This window comes from Theropithecus gelada, chromosome 15 (assembly GCF_003255815.1).
Source record: "Theropithecus gelada isolate Dixy chromosome 15, Tgel_1.0, whole genome shotgun sequence".
In the NCBI taxonomy this organism is placed as follows: Eukaryota; Metazoa; Chordata; class Mammalia; order Primates; family Cercopithecidae; genus Theropithecus; species Theropithecus gelada.
In genome coordinates, this window is record NC_037683.1 from 15,964,340 (window position 1) to 15,981,670 (window position 17,331).

General features: G+C 37.0%; 1 protein-coding gene across 2 annotated transcripts in view; it reads left to right on the top strand.

Moving 5' to 3' along the window:
- STRBP (spermatid perinuclear RNA binding protein) overlaps positions 1–17,331 on the top strand; it is a 60,704-nt gene that overhangs the window by 27,325 nt on the left and 16,048 nt on the right. For both annotated transcript variants that reach the window (XM_025359911.1, XM_025359910.1), the window contains 2 exons: positions 10,044–10,136; positions 10,815–11,014. In XM_025359911.1, coding sequence (XP_025215696.1) covers positions 10,044–10,136; positions 10,815–11,014 — 293 coding nt within the window. The remainder of the gene's footprint in view (positions 1–10,043; positions 10,137–10,814; positions 11,015–17,331) is intronic.

Below are 17,331 nucleotides of genomic sequence, written 5' to 3' on the forward strand. Positions count from 1 at the left end.
AAAAAAAAAAAAAAAAAAAAAAAAAAGAAGCTTTCTTCCTGACTGATGTGGGTTGGCTGTGTCCCCACCCAAATCTCATGTTGAATTGTAGTTCCCGTAATCCCCAGAAGTTGTGGGACGGACCCGGTGGAAGGTAATTGAATCATGGAGGCGGTTACCTCCATGCTGTTCTTGTAATAGTGAGTGAGTTCTCACAGGATCTGATGGTTTTATAAGAGGCTTTTCCCCAACTTCACTCTGCACGTCTGCCACCGTGTGAAGAAGGATGTGTTTGCTTCCCTTTCTGCCATGATTGTAAGTTTCCTGAGGCCTCTCCAGTTATGTGGAACTGTGAGTCCATTAAACCTCTTTCCTTTATAAATTACCCAGTCACTGGTATGTCTTTATTAGTAGCATGAGAATGAACTAATACAGTAAATAGAACGGACTAGTACACTGACTTTCTTCTCTTCTGTTCCCATCAGGTAACATCAGCTGATGTAACATAATCATGTTTTCTTATTAGTGTCTAACTCATTTGGCTATGTTGGCCAGATGCCATTACTGCATAGACTATCGTTTCAGAACCCCTGGTCTAAGGAGAATAAGTCAACCATAAGCTAGGAGGAGACATTATCACGATCACTAATCAGTTTGATTATCTTTCTCATGCTTGGAAATGTTGTCTAATGGCAAAGGAAAGAACAAAAATACAGAGGAGAAGAAAAGCATATTGGAAAATTCAGGATTATCTTCCATTTGTATTAGTCTGTTGAATTCAGAGTTTCAGTGGAAAGAATGTAGGTTTTGGGGTCAGTATGACCTGGGTTCCAGTCATAGCTCCACCACTTCCTAGTTTTAGGCCTTGAGCAATTAGCTTACCTCTCTCAGTAGGGATACTACCCTCTTTCTTATTTTATTGACTCTTGTCTGGTTAAAATGCCTGACTTAGTGCCTAGAGTACAGTGGATACTCAAATGCGAATCCACTTACTGCCTTCCTTAGGCCTCAAAAATATTTTTCCTCTCTCTTTCTCTCCTTTTAAACTAGAAAGTGGAATATTTAATACCAGATATTCTTCACCTGGAATGCAGCCTACCTCTAACAATGGAAATTATTCTACTTTTATCACCAAAATAATGCAGTTGCCCAGTCTGCTTATTTAAATGACAGAATTCCAGTGGGTCTGAAGACTTTCAGAGAGTCTACAAGATCAGAGCTGTTTTAATAGTAATAATAATATTAAGGGTTTTTTTTTTTTTTCCTTTTTCACTCTTTCTTTCCTAAGTGTATAGTTTCCAGAGGCTACATGTGACATGTGATGAGATCATTGCTCTGATGGCTAATGGAATGTTTTCTTTTCTATACTCTTGTGTTTAAAATTGGTTTGTTTTATTTTCAATATGCTCAATATTGACAGATATTACCCACAAAGCATAGCACTTTGGGTGCTCAATAATTTTTTAATAGTGTAAAGTACTCCTCAGCTAAAAAGTTTGAGAATCAGTGCCTCACTGTAAACTCCTGAGGGGAAAGAATCCTCCAGATTCTATTCTATAATTGTTATAAACCAATGCTCAATGTAACTTGAGGAATGAAGACTATTTTCTTCCAGCAGGTGCTTGCTTAGTGGTGAAGAAATTATTGAAAGGGATTTACATACCCATGTGACATCAAGCATTGTCTGTGGAATGATTGAATAAAAATGTTACAAATATATCTAGATTCTTATGATTAGTATCAGAAAATTTTATTTCAGTCACCAAATTCACAACCACTCTTTTGGTTTTATATTTTCCCCTTCACTGGATAGTAAAAGTATGTTTACTATTATGTGACTTAGTTTTTTTTTAACTTTAAAGATCTTTCTCAAAAGTTTGAGAAGTGCTGGTTTGTCAGTTGATAGCATAAAATAGAACCAGACTGCCCGTGTTCCTGTTATGGTTCTGTCAAAGTTACATGGCCTGGGCAAGTCACTTTACCATTTTGTGCTTTGGCTATACAATGATCTCTCCAATGCTTTCATACTTTCAGCACCTAGCTTCCTGACATTCACGTTTAAACTTTGTTCCTGTTATTCTTGGTGATTTCCGTATGCATCTCAGATGATTTTTTTTCAAGACTCTAATGTCTCAGTTCTGTGACTTCTTCTCTTACACAGATTTTATCTTCTGCCTTACCTTGGTTACTTATTCTGTGGACATAGCCTAGTTCTTCTCTTCATCAGTAACTGTACCTGTATTATTTCCGTAATTATGTTTTCAAGAATCCCACTTTCCAATCTCTTGTCATTACTGTGTCTCCTACCCTTATTTCACTTCTGGAATCTTGTCATTGATTCCAGTACTTTTGCATAGTCCTTCATCCTCCTCGTGTTCTCTCTTCTGTCCTTACCATGCGTGTACTACATGATCCTTGATTATCTCTCCCTAGCACGTACCTTCACTTCCTTGATCCTCTGTTTCTGGCAAAATTCTAACCGTTTGAAATCCATCTCTCTACCTTCTCTGTGTCTGTACTGGGTCGTTCAACATGGTTGGAGAACAGCCATCTTGACTGTTCTCCCTTTAAGTCAGTGACACTAATCTAATAGGGACTATTTGTGTTGCCAGGCAATCCTGTAAGTTTGAGACTTCTCCTGTTTCCTAGATAACTGTTCCACATTTTCTCACATTTCACACCTCCTTCTCTGCCTCCTTACTCATCTGATGAGCTTGTTTTCTTCCGTTTTCTCAGATAAATAATTAAGAGATAACTTCTATATATTCTCATCACTGTCTCCAAGCCCCACTGCATCAACTCCTATCTTTGCTTTTCCCTCCCTTGCCTATGCAGAAACTGCCTTGCCTCTTAAGACTGACCTTTCTACTTATCCACTATATCACATCCCCTCTTGCCTACCAGTGGACATTGTTCCAGAAATTATCTCTTCTCTCACTAGTGTCAGTTCCTCCCTGTCTACTGAATGCTTCTCATCAGCCTAAAAACCTGCTGCAGTGTCTCCCATCTGAAAGACAAAAGCCCAACAAACTTTCCCTTCATTCCGTAGGTCCCGCAACAGAGTTGCGTTTCTCTCCTCTTTATAAGCAGCACTTTGGGAAAGAGCAGCCTTTTTCTCTTTTCTCCATTTCCTCACTTTGAATTCTCATTGAACCTGTTCTAATCAGGTTTTCTTCCTCACCACTTGCCTGAAGTATCCCTTGTGACCTTCACGTTACTGCATTCAGTGGTTAGTTTTCAGTCCTCATCTTAGCCATTTTCAGCAACATTTGACACAGAGGAACACTTTTCTCTCCCGTATTTATTTTATAATGAGATATAGTGCATATATAGAAAAGTACAAAAAATACAGTTTAAAAAATAATTATTTTTTTCAAACTCGTAAAACCAGTGCGTGCCATGGTTAAGAAACAGAACTTTATCAGTGCTCCAGAAGCCATCTGTTTTATCCTTCTCATTACCTTCCTGTATGAAGAAGTACCATTTCTGACTTTCTGAAAATAAATCCATTTCCTAGATTTTCTTTACCGATTTTCCACCTGTGTATGCTTTCCTAAATAATTTGAGTTTGCCTGGAACTTCCCAGAAATGGGTCCTAGGTTTAATCTTTTGTGACTGGCTTCTTTCTGTTCAGCATTCTTTGGGATTAATTTATGTCGCTGCACATAGATATAGTTCATTTTAATAGGTATGTAGTATCCATTATGAATATACTACAGTTTACTCATTCTACTTTTGAAGGACATTTAGGTTCTTTAGTTTTGACTACCACCTGCTGTGTTGCCATGAGCATTCTTCTGCATGCCTCCTGAAGTATACACATAAACAACCTAGTAAATGGTTGCACATACCCATTTACACTCCCACCAGCAGTATATGAAAATTCCTTTTGCCCTGTATCCTCAACAACATTTGGTATTGCCACGTTTTCTGAAATGAAGTACCACTTTTCATTTGACTTTCAAGTCATCAGCTTCCTTGGTTCTTCTAGCTCTGTTGCCATCTCCTCAGCTGTCTTTGTTCTTTCTCATCTTCCTGACTTCTGAATGTTAAAGTGTCCTAGGGTTCAGTCCTCAGACCATTTCTCTTTATTTACACTGATGCTTTGGGGGACCTCATTTAGTTTCTTGTCTTCAAATACCTTTTTATACTGAAGATTGTCCCAAATTAATACTTCCATCCTAGACTACCAGCTCTTGAACTCAGACCCAAGTGTCAAAATGCCTCCTCAATATACATGATGTCCAGCAGTCATCTCAAACTTAAGATGTCTAAGATCTAAGCTCCTGCCCTTGCCCTCCCTTTGCTCCTCTCTTTCTATAGTTATCTCTGTCCCAGTCGTTGGAAACTCTCTGTTTGCTCAGGCCCGGATTCTTCGAGTTGCCCTTGAATCCCCTCTTTTGTTCACCGATATCCTAAACGTCAGCAAATCCTTTTTGGTTTTAAAGTGTGTCCAGGCCGGGTGGTAGCTCACACCTGTGATCCCAGAACTTTGGGAGGCTGAGGTGGGCAGATGACTTGAGACCAGGAGTTCAAGAGACCAGGAGTTCAAGACCAGCCTAGCCAACATGGCGAAACCCCATCTCTACTGAAAACATAAAAATTAGCTGGGCATGGTGGCATGTGCCTGTAATCCCAGCTACGTGGGAGGCTGAGGCAAGAGAATTGCTTGAATCCGGGAGGCAGAGGTTGCAGTGAGCCCAGATCATGCCACTACACTCCAGCCTTGGTGACAGAGCGAGACTCTATCTCCAAAAAAAAAAAAAAAAAAAAAAATAGAATTTAGCTTCTTCACTGCTAACATCCTTATCTAAGCTGCCATCATCTCTCACCTGGATTCTTGCAGTCACCTCCTGTCTGGTCTTTTTGCTTCTGTTCTTGCCCTTCTATCTGTTCTCCACAAAGAAACAATTCTGTTTGTGGAGAACGCCACCCCTCTTCAACTTTTTATCTTAAAATACTTGCATATTCATAGGTAGTTGTAAAGATGATAAGGAGAGGTCCCGTTTACCCTTCACCCAGTTTCTCTTGATGGCTATATCTATGTAAATTTATAGTACAATATCAAAACCAGGAAATTGACAGTGATACAATGTGTATGTATAAGTTTTATGCCATTTGTTACATGTGTAGATTTCTGTAGCTACCACCACAATCAACATACAGAACTGTTCCAGCACCATTAAGATCTCCTTCATGCTGCCCCTTTATAGTCATACCCGCCTGTCTCTGCTCAGTCATCCCTAATCCCTGGAAACCACTAAGATTTATCTATCTCCATAATTTTATCATTTCAATGATTTTATATAAATGGAATTCTACAATAAGTGACCTTTTGCGATTTTTTTTTTTTTTTTTTTACACTCAGCAGAACGCCCTTAGGGTCCATCCAGGTTGTTGTATGTGTCAATAGTTTGTACCTTCTTGTTCAGTAGTATTCCATGGTATGAATGAGCTAGAGTTTATTTAACTACTTACCCTATTGTAGGACATTTAGTTAGTTTCCAGTTTGGGCTTTTTACAGTTGAAGCTTCTATGAACACTCTCATATATATATGTGTGTGTGTGTGTGTGTGTGTGTGTGTGTGTATATATATATATATAAAACGTAGGTTTTTGTGGGCGAGTCACAAAAACACAGGTATTTGTGTGTTAGATTTGCCACCAATTCTGTGTTTTGGCTTCAAGGTTATGCTGGCTTCATAAGGTGAGTTAGGACATGTTCCTTCTTTTTCTATTGTTGGAAAAGTTTGCATAAATTTGATGTTAGTTTTTCCTTAACTGTTGGAAGAATTAATCAGGGAAGCCATTGGCTTGTGTTTTCTTTGTGGAAATATTTTAAATTATGGATCTAATTCTCTTAATAAGCATAGGACTTCCATCTTCTTTTGACAGTGTTGGTAAGCTGTGTTTTTCTAAGAATTTATCTATTTCACCTAAATTTTAAAATATTTTGGAATAAAGTAATTTATAAGATCCTCATTTTATTGTCTGTAGTATTTGTAGTAATGTCTTCTTTTATATATTTTGTACCTTGTTTTTTTTTGCTAATGACTCTCACCTAGGGGATTATTATTTTTATTAGTCTTTATAGGAAAATTAACTTTTGGCTTTGTTCATTGTCTTCTGTTGTATGTTTGTATTCTGTTTTATTGATTTATGCTCTTATCTATAGTTTCCCTTCCTTATGACTTTCTTTGGGTTTAATTTGCTTCTCTTCTTTTTAAACTGTATGAGGTGGATGAATACATCGTTGATTTTTCAGCCTTTTATTGTATATACTATTAAGATGGTAAATTTTCCTTTAAGCACAGATTTACATACATCACAGTCTTTGGACATTTGTATGTTTATTATCATTTAGTTAAAGCTATTTTTTACTTTTATTCCTAGTTTTTTGACCCATGGGATATTTAGATGTCATTGCTTAATTTGCGGACAAATGAAGATTTTGTAGTTAATTCTTTTGTTTTTGAGTTTTTACTTATTCCGCTGTCATTGAAGAACATGTGTTGTAGGATTTGTGTCCTTTGATATTTATTGAGACCTATTTTATGGCCCAGCACATGGTCTTTTTTTGCTCTGAAAATGTATATTCTGCAGTTGAGGGTCATAATATTTTTTTTCATGTTAGTTCATGTCAGGTCACTTGTTCATTGTGCTTTTCAGATGTTGTTATTAATTACTGAGAGAACTCTGACAATTCCCATCTATTGTGGATTTGTCATTTCCCCTTCAGGCCTTCCAGATTTTAGTTTATATTTTTCATGTATAGATTTTTGGCTCTGTTATAGTTTCAGATTTTCTGCCTGAAATTATTTTTAAGAAAGTTTGTTTTTGAAAGGTCCATCATCTGGGGCCATTTTGGGTCTGTTTCTATTGTGTGTGCTTTCTCTTGATTTTTGATCATGATATCTTCATGTACCTGGTTATTTTGAAGCTGGATTTTTAAAATAAGCAATTGTAGATAATTTAAATTAGTGTAGAGTAATGCTATCTTCCTCCAGGGAGGATTTATATTTGTTTCTGGGAGGTGGCTAATGGAATTGGCAGTCTTAGATCATTTCAGTGCAGTCAGGGATTAAGATAATTTGAAGCTGGGCTTTCGTCCTTGTGAGAGTCACACTATTTCCAGTTCATCTTACTTCTAGTGTATAACATTTCAGAGGCCCAACCCAGAGTGTAGAGTGTTCACCAGCCCTTCTCTGCTTGGACCTTGAACTTAGTTTTGGACTCCTTGAGACCTGGGAGTTTGTTGACATTACTCTCTTCAGTTCTTAGTGACCTCTTCTGGATTTGGAAGATGCCCCTAGGTTGTGACTCCCAATGCAGAGAATTTCTTTCACCTTCCATATCTTTTTTTTTTTTTAATTAAAACATGGCTTGGCAATGTTGCCCAGGCTGGAGTCCAGTGGCTATTTGCAGGTGCAGTCATTAACCCACTTTAGCCTCAAACTCCTGGACTCAATGAATCCTTCTGCCTCAGCCTCCTGAGTAGCTGGGACTACAGGCATGTGGCACCGTGCCAGGCTCACCTCCCATATCTTGATTTTAAAATTCTTCATTGTCCAGGAACAGATGTTTATTGTTTGTTTTGTCCAGTTTTTCTAATTGTGCTAGTCAGGAAGCCTTTTTGGACTGACTTACTCTCTATGGAAGTGGATCCTTGATATTTTGTCAATTAATGGCACCGAAGTTTGAGAACTACTGCTTGGCTCTTCTCACCTACTGCTAGCACCCTCTCTTTGTTCGTTTCACTCCAACTGCTTAGGCCTTTGTATCATTTCTTAGCATGTTTCTGCCTTAAGACTTTTGTAATTGCTGTTTGTTTTTCTCTGCCTGGGACTCTTTCTCCAAACGGCTGAATAGTTCACTCTTTTACTTTCTCAGGTCTTCATCAAAAGGTCTCCTTATTAGTGATACCTTTCTGATGCGCATGACATATAAATTGTTCTCCATTACACTCACTACCATAGTATATGTGGTAATTAGTTTTGGATAGTATATGTAAGCTCTTTGAGAAAAGGGAGAGTGTTTTGTTACCTGCTATGTGTCTAGTGCCTAAAATTGTCTTTCACATAGTAAATGCTCAATTAATATTTATTGTTTATTGTTGAATATGTGAATGAATTTATAATGGGGACAATAAAGGTAATGGCTTCATGAGGGTGCTCATGAGGATTAAATAAGTTAATAACCTGTAAGATGTTAACAGTGTCAGGCATATGGTAAATATGAAAATATTATTTTTAAAAATTGTTGCCTCAGAAATGATCACTTCTCATTACCAGATATTGTAAAGGTTGAAAACTACCTACTTTCTGTAAAGCAAGGCCGTTTTTCTCCTTAGGTTGCTATTATGATTAACCCCACATTTTGCAGCCCCTTTCCAATGGCTGGAATGATAGAATGAAGCTTAATCCATGGAACTCTATGTAGCTGGAGGATTTAGAGAAGAGATCTGTGCATTTAAGCTAGTTTGTGATTTCCAGGCAATCAAGGAACTGCTTTTAATGTAACTTAATGAGCAGAAGAGTGAATAGACATAGTTCTTTTTTAACTTTTATCTCTTAAAGACTGCATTCTAGGAGACTGGCATACTCATAGTTTTATGTAATGCAAATGAAATATGATACTCAGCCAGTGTTGCCTTCTGTTGAAGAGAACATCAAGATTGATTGACCTGAGTGGTAAATATTGACCCAAGCAAATGCTGAAGTCAGTATTTACTTCAAGGGAGAATAAATCTTGATCAGAAAATATATAATCTCATTATTATTACAGGCTTTCACTAGAAGAATCTGGAAATCTTGTGGCATGAGTATCTTGAGCATGATTTTCCTTAGGAAAAACAACTAACTTTTAAAGTGAAGACATAAAGAGATCTTTAAATTACTTGGATAGGTTGATGAACTTTTCTCTAATAATTTTTAACTTGAACAGCAAAGCTCCTGCCTTTTGCTTGACAACATTATAAACTGGTGGCTGCTTTATCCAAGAAACTGATTATTAATCAGTTCGGTTAGTTTTTGCTCAGTGCTCATTGTGTTGCTTCTAAGTCTTGTGTTAAGGTAGTTTGTAAGATACAAGACAAGGAGAAAATATCTTTGACCTTCAAAGAGCACTGAAGACACACAAGAAATATGAAATAGACAATGATACAAGACTTTACATTTCTGATACCATAAAAACTCTTTGATATGAGAGAACATTTTTATAGAGGAGGTGAACTGTAAATACAATTTTGAATAGGATTTGAAGAGGCAGAAGGATATTTTATAGTTTGATAGTCAGATTTCCAAAGGTATAAGATTTAACATGTGGACTTCTAAAGTTTATACAAGTTATAAATGTTAAATTTTAGAGATGTTTGAAATGATATTAAGTAAAAATAAATCCTACCAGAGGTAACTACTTTTTAACATTTTGATACATAGCCTTCTAGACTTTTTCTCTTCATGCATATAATGTGAATATATGCTGTCTGTGTGGCTGCTAAAACAAAATACCTTAGACTGGGTAACTTACAAGTAACAGAAATTTATTGCCCTCAGGGGCTTGAAAGTCCAAAATCAAGGCTTCAGCAGATTTGCTATCTCGTGAGGGCTCATTCCTCATAGATGGTGCCTGCTGTGTATCCCCACATGGCAGAAGGGGCAAACAGTCCCTCTCAGGCATCTTTTCAAATTTATAAGGGCTCCACCCTCATAACCTCATCACCTTCCAGGTTCCCCACCTCCTAATCCCACTGCACTGGGGATTAAGTTTCAACATATGAATTTTGGGGGAACATATTCAGACCATACCATAGGCATAGATATTGGTGTGTATATATGAATAAATGGAAAAAAATAAATATAAAAAGTGATAATGTTTCAAGATTTGCTTTAAAAAAATTTGCTTTTCTAGATTATAAATAATGGTAACTTAACTGATCAGTGAAAAAGCTGTATGATCCTTGGTGTGATTCCTAAGATTTTCCTACCTGAACATGTTAGATACATGTGGTACGGTAAGGGAATTGTTGTTTTGACTGATAATGAATCCCTCATAATTTTTTTTAGGTGCTGGGTCTTCAGCTCTAAAGAGGCCATTTGAAGATGGATTAGGGGATGATAAAGACCCCAATAAGAAGATGAAACGAAACTTAAGGAAAAGTGTGTAAAACCTTTATTCTTATAGATGCAAACTAGAGAGGACTTGTAGCCTCAGATAGAAAAATTAGAAGTGAAGGTTTTTTTTTAATGAGATCGGTTCTCACCGAGACTGGAGTTCTGTGGCATGATCTCGGCTCACTGCAGTCTCCACCTCCTGGGCTCAAGTGATCCTTCAACCTCAGCCTTCTCAAATAGCAGGGATCACAGGTGCATGCCACCACACCCTGCCAAGTTTTTGTATTTTTGGTAGAGACAGAATTTCGCCAAGTTGCCCAGGCTGGTCTTGAACTCCTGAGTTCAAGCAATTCACCCTCCTCGGCCTCTCCAAGTGCTGGGATTACAGGCATGAGCCACTGTGCCTGGCCAAAAAGTGAAGAATTTGATTGATTTGAATTAGAGTTTTCAGACTAGATCTTAACTGAGCAATTGATAATTGAGTAACTTTTTTGTTTCCAAGCTTTTTTGCTTAGGATATATGAATATTGACAAGCGAAAGTTAATATGTAGTTAAATAATGCATACCATTTTTATAGTGATGTTAGCATAGTAATTTTAGAATTACTTATGAGGTTAATCTGTGTGTTTTGAAATCCTCATTTTTAAAAAATCTGGTGAATTTACAGCAGTTACTGATTACTTTCTAGTTAATTTCTGACCTCATTCCTCTTTCTTTAACAGTTCTGGATAGTAAAGCAATAGACCTTATGAATGCATTAATGAGGCTAAATCAGATCAGGCCTGGGCTTCAGTATAAGCTTTTATCTCAGTCTGGCCCTGTTCATGCCCCAGTCTTCACAATGTCTGTAGATGTAGATGGCACAACATATGAAGCCTCAGGACCATCCAAGAAGACAGCAAAACTTCACGTAGCGGTGAAGGTACAGTATTTGTTTTACTTTGCAATGCTTTCTTCTTTTATGTTCCAAATAATATGCTTATTTTCCTATAATAAATTATCATTTTTTAAGCATTTTAATAGCAATATTATTATATATAGACTTTTGTTACTTCTGGATAACAAAGTTTTGTTGTTGTAAAATATTATGTGGTAATTATATAAAATTTGGAAAATATAGAAAGAAGTAAAGAAATTAAAATATGTCAACTGACCATTGTTGAAGCAAAGACCATTAGTATTTGTATCTAGTATGTTGGTTTATTTCCAATCATTTTCTATTTTGCTGTTTATTTTTTAAGTGAGCTCACAGTATATATGTAATTTTATCTCCTGTTTTTCTTGTAATGTTTCATTACTGTTTTTCCTCATTATGAAAATCTTCATAAATAATTTTTAATGGCTGTACGATTAACATGCTGCGAGTAAACTATTTGTTTAAACATTCTCCTATCATTGGATATTTTGCTTATTTCAGATTGTTTCTATTATAAATTTGATCAGTATCTTTGTATATGGTGCTTCATCTGTATTTTTAGAATATTTCCATAGGGAATAATGACCAGTTATGCATGTAGGTTTGTAGAAAATTTCCAAGTAATGGGATCTCTCTATAAGTGTATTTGACCTCTTGCAGACTAGTGCAAAAATGTTAAAGATCATGTAGACTGAAGATCAGATTCAATTCACTTAAGAAAAGTTATTTTATGTAACAGTATGGCATACGATATAATTGGACTATTTTCATGGTCATTTTGTATGTATTATTAATGTAGATGCGAACACCATCCTAGCTACCGGGGATATGACAGTTAATGAAACAAAGTTCCTGCTCTCATGGAGCTTACATTCTAGTGTGTATAGGATGGGAAGATAGACAACAAATATACAAAGAAGCGTGTAGATGTCAGATACTGATGAGAACAATACATGCAGAAAAACAATCACTAAGCTTTAAAAATACCAAACACTACATAGTACTTATGCTCTGTCTTCACTAGAAAAGGGATATCTAAAGTATGATGAAAGAGTATGAATTTAAAATGAGGCAGAAAAAGAAAACCAACAATGAGGGGAAAAGTAAATCCAGGAATAAGACTAAACATACAGTTTAATAACAACATACACTGAGAATGAGCCACAAGTTTAGAGCTAAGTTCTGTAGCAGCTGACACAAAAAGCTTGTGAAATATACAGTTCACTCTCTTTGTCTTAAGTACAGAGAATTTGGTTATGAGAGTCACAGTTGTGGTATTTGATCGGGTGGGCATTTATCCTTGGGTAGATCTTCACAAACCAAGGACATCAGTGATCTCTTTTAAAGGCATCTATGATACAGTGATAAATTTTGTGGGTTGTTTCGTACAGTAACCTTTAACATAAGCTAGTGGCCTCATAGCAAATTCTAATTCAGTAAAATTTGGGAGAGCGAGTAGAGTGGCAAATTTTGCAATGTGACAAGATTTGGATGCTGTTTTCATTTGATGCAGTGATATCTTTTTATGATATAATGGAACTTGGTTGGACAGGGTATGCTTTTGTCTTCAATTCCAAATATTATGTTTTATTCACCTGAGCTTTTGGTAAACATGGAGGGCCTGTAAGCTTGGGATTAAGTTAAGCTCCCTGACAAATTTTGGAAATGTAGATATCAGTTATAATCTGAATGACACTGGACCTGAGGAAATTCTTAATGGTTTCTTGTGACTGGTGTGGTGGGTAGATGGCCTTCATACTTTTATTTACCTTGAGTGGCATTTTGGGTAGAATGTGCAGTAACTGGTAAATCTGAAATTTATGAAGAGTTAAGATTTTCCCTTTTTGAAAATGGGATAAACTAAACTTTTGATCCATTCATGTAAAATGAATTACGAATCAGAGTAAACTAGCTTTGAAGGTTTGAAAAACTCTGCTTACTTTCTTTGGTTTATCAGCTATATGATATGAAAACCTATTACTAGCTGTCAGTCTCAAGTGGCCTGCAGTCTTTTCTAGGCCTCTCACATCTCAGGTTTATGACCTGATAGCTTTATTCCAGAATTTGCTATTTTGAGGTAGATTGTTCTCCCTAAGGTCTTCATAGATTTTTTATTTTATGTCTTGTTTTCTAAAAGTTACTTTTGGCTTTTTAAATCTTGTTATAAATGCATAATGTGTGTTTGTTATAAATGGTTTAGAAAATGAGGGGAAAAAATTCATAGTTCTAATGCCCAGAAATAATAACCATTAACATTTTGGTATTTATTCTTCCAAGCCTTCTTATTTTAACTTACAATTCTAACTTCAGAAAGCATTAAAAATGAAAAAAATTTCCCTAGGTTTGATGTAAATTACCTGGTGGCAAAACATGACCTGAATTGATAGGGAGCTATTTTTAGTCTTTAGTGTTCTATTTAGTGTGATTATTTTATATGTTCCTTTGCATAAACATGGGGCAGCACCTGAAAATCCACTGGGGATTTGGAAAATATGTGGTATATGTATTGTATTAGCTGTCAGAATTGAAAAATTATGAATTCTCAAAACAACCTGGCACTGAGGGTTTCAGATAAGGAATGGTGAACCTACATAATGTCTGTAAAAATGTATTTTTTAAAAATAGGATCTTTCTTTCTTTCTTTCTTAGATGGAGTCTTGCTGTGTTGCCCAGGCTGGAGTGCAGTGGCGCAGTCTCAGCTCACTGCAGCCTCTGCTTCCTGGGTTCCAGTGATTCTCCTGCCTCAGCCTCCTGGGTAGCTGGGATTACAGGCACCTGCCACCACACCCAGCTGATTTTTATAGTTTTAGTAGAGACAGTGTTTCGCCATGTTGGTCAGGCTGGTCTTGAACTCCTGAACTCAGGTGATCCTCCCACCTCGGCCCCCCAAAGTGCTGGGATTACAGGCTTGAGCCACCGCGCCCAGCCGATACTCTCTTCATCTAAAAATGTATTATGAATTTTTAAATAGCTAACTCAAAGATTGCTCTTATTTTTAGTGATAGTCTAACATTTCATTATTAGCAGATGGTCTGTTACATTATCATAATGTAACTAATCATTTTGGATTTAGATACTTCCATTTTATTGCTTTACAAAAAATCTTTTTGAACTTGTCTGATGATTCCTTAAGATATATTCTAGAGATAGAATTACTGGGTCAAAAGGTCAATACATTTTAGTGATTCATTAATTTGTTTAAAAAATGCATTGGAATTCTTATTATATGCCAGACATATATTGCCAAATTGTCATCCATAAAGGTTATATCACATGTTATGCGTTGTTTATAAATGAGTGAGAAAGAATTTTGCATCTAACGTGTTTATGAAAGTAGGTCCAACTGAATAAAAATCCTTTTGGTTCTTACTCAGTTGCTTGGTGAGGGTTGTGTACCTATTAAGACAAATCACACCAGAGAATCAAATCAAAAGAAAAGAGGAAATCAGTTGTTTCGCATGAGTCTGGCCTGGCTGCAGAGCAGCAAGCCCCCTAAAGTGATGGAGAATCAGTGGCCAGTCTTCCCTTCACTCTTCCACTTCTCTATCCTGGCAGCCCCCCACAAAGGATACCTTTGGGTCATAATCATCCATATTACATGAAAAGAATCTTAGTCATTGTGAGGAAAAGATCAGCTAGAAGAGGGAAGGTGAAGGGAAGGCTCTTTGGAGAGGTTCTTAGAGACATCAAATTGCCTGAGAATCTGATGAAATCAGATCTGTATCATACATAAGCCATGGATGTTACTCTCTTTTGAGTAGAGAGCCATGATGTAGAGTGCTTTTCTTTTCACTCTTGGCCCCTAGTATTTGAGGGGATCATCGTTCTCAGTCTCAGCCTTTGCTAACGCCAGCCCTCTTCCAGGAAGAAGGGGATTTGGTTACACACAGATGATTTCCCAGTCACCTTGTTTCCATGAGTGATCTTGATCTTGTCATTTTTAAGCTCAGTTGATGTATTAGGTTTGAAGTTGTTTGCCAGATACTTGAAATTCACTTTTCTTTGGTATACTGGTTTTTTTTAGAATTAACATGGATTCCAAACAAACTTGGTTCTGTCAAAGAAAACCAGAGCTGGACAGTTGTTAAAACAGTAAGAAAAAAAGTGTGTACTCAGGAACTATTACTGCAATAACGAAAAGAGACCTCGGTATGGAACTGGGCTCAATTCCGAGTTCAACATGGACAAGTGAGGATTTGTAGCCAAGGAACAGGGATGGATCAGTGGATGGAAAATTACTAAGGGGAAGCATCAGGATGAAGGGGTAATTTCTGGCTAAACGGGACCTATCAGGATTCTTGCTCAGAGCAGGCCAGGGTATTCAGATACCACCTGGGCAGTGATGGGCATGCTAGTCCATTCTTGCACTGCTATAAAGAAATTCCTGAGACTGGGTAATTTTTAAAGGAAATAGATTTAACTGGCTCACGATTCTGCAGGCTGTACAGGAAGCATAGTGACTTCTAGGGAGACCTCAGGAAACTTTTAATCTTGCTGGGAGGGGAAGCAGGCACATCTTATGTGGCCCGAGCAGAAGGAAGAGAGAAGGGCGAGGAGGTGCCACATACTTTTAAATCAACCAGATCTCTTGAGAACTGTGTCATGAGACAGCACTAGGGATGGTGCCAAACCATTAGAGACTGCCCCTATGATCCAATCACCTCCCACCAGGCCCCGCCTCCAGCATTCGGGATTACAATTTGACATGAGATTTGGGTGAGGACACAAACCGTATCAGTGGGGGATGAGGAAATTTGATCAGATACCAAGGGTGATTAAGGGTGATTAAATATTGAGGGTGAGGGATTCTGGCTAAACCAATTTAGCAGGATTCTTGTTACAACGTGGCTCTTAAGGACAAGGCCCAAGGATGGGGCCTAGATAAAAACATGGCTCAGCGGATCCTGTCTAGAGTTTGGTTAAGAAGAGAATCTTTATCAGTTGCAGAGGTCTGAGAACTCTGCTTTTTTGACTTCTTAGCATATGCTAGTAAATACTCTTAGAATAACTGTTCATAAAAAATGATTTAATTTGAATTTCTTGGTTACACTGTGTTGGACACTTCCCTGAGATATAATCCACCAGTTATATAAAATATTTGTAAACGTATTGAAATACGTTGCTGTAATAATAAGCGAATCTGATATGTGAGAAAAGGATGGAGAGAAGTGTTAAATAATGTATATTAGCCTATTTTTATTGTCTGTGTTAAGAAAAGATGAATGTCTTTAGCTTTTATTGGAATACACAAATCAAACTTATTTGTGATGTTTGGCTTTTGACTTGCAGCCTGTGTTGGCTAGTGTCAATTTGGAATGATAGCTATTCTCGGAGATGCGATTTCTCAGAGAGAGCATACTTACAGGACTCAGACAGTGGAGAAGGTGTTTTTAAAATCAAATATTAATAAGGATATAAACAAATGATGTTAATGTACTTAGTATAAAGTACTACCTGAGCACTTTCAGAACTTAAGATGTTAAAAAAAGGGTTCTTGGCTTTACTCCCAAGCAAATACAAGACATTTATTTATGATAAGAATGCCAAGTTATCCATATGAATTGTGTGAATTAATTTCAAGTTCTCTTGGTACAGAATTCTATGTAGGTCCGTTTTTTGGTTTAGGGTAACACTGTTTTATTTATATTGGCAAAATCCTTTATACAAGATGTGATTGTTTGTAAAGGCTGGCTTCTCATTTGTGTGGTCACCATAACCATTTTTTGGAACACCTAGTACGTACAGTTGTTGTTATAAAGATATACGATGTTGCTTTTAAATCTCAGCAACTTAAAACAGTTAAAAGTGGAAACGAATGCAAGGGTCTTTAGGAATCTATCCCTATATCCTCTGGCGTAAGCCTCTAATTAGTGACAAAGCTATGTCAACCTCCTTTGAAAGAGGCTTACAAAATGTGAACATATTCTCTTGTAAACATCTAAAAAGCAGTATAATCAGGAAGGTATTAAAAGGCACTCACCTGTGTGAGCATGCCTGTGCACAGTCATGCACACACACATACACATTGTTCTTAAAGCTTTATTTCGAAAAAGTAAGAAAAATCCTAAGGATCGAATGAAAGTATAACAAGTTTGAACATTGGAGGTAGCCATAATCAACCCTTGAGAGAGAAGGATGGAAATACAAGACTAAAATTGTTCCTGGCTTACTTAGTATAGAGAATAAACCTAGAAACTGAATCTTGTTTTTGCGTTTTTGTTTTTTTTTTTTCCTGAGACAGAGCCTTGCTCTGTTGCCTACGCTGGAGTGCAGTGGCGCAATCTTGGCTCACTGCAACCTCTGCCTCCCAGGTTCAAGCAGTT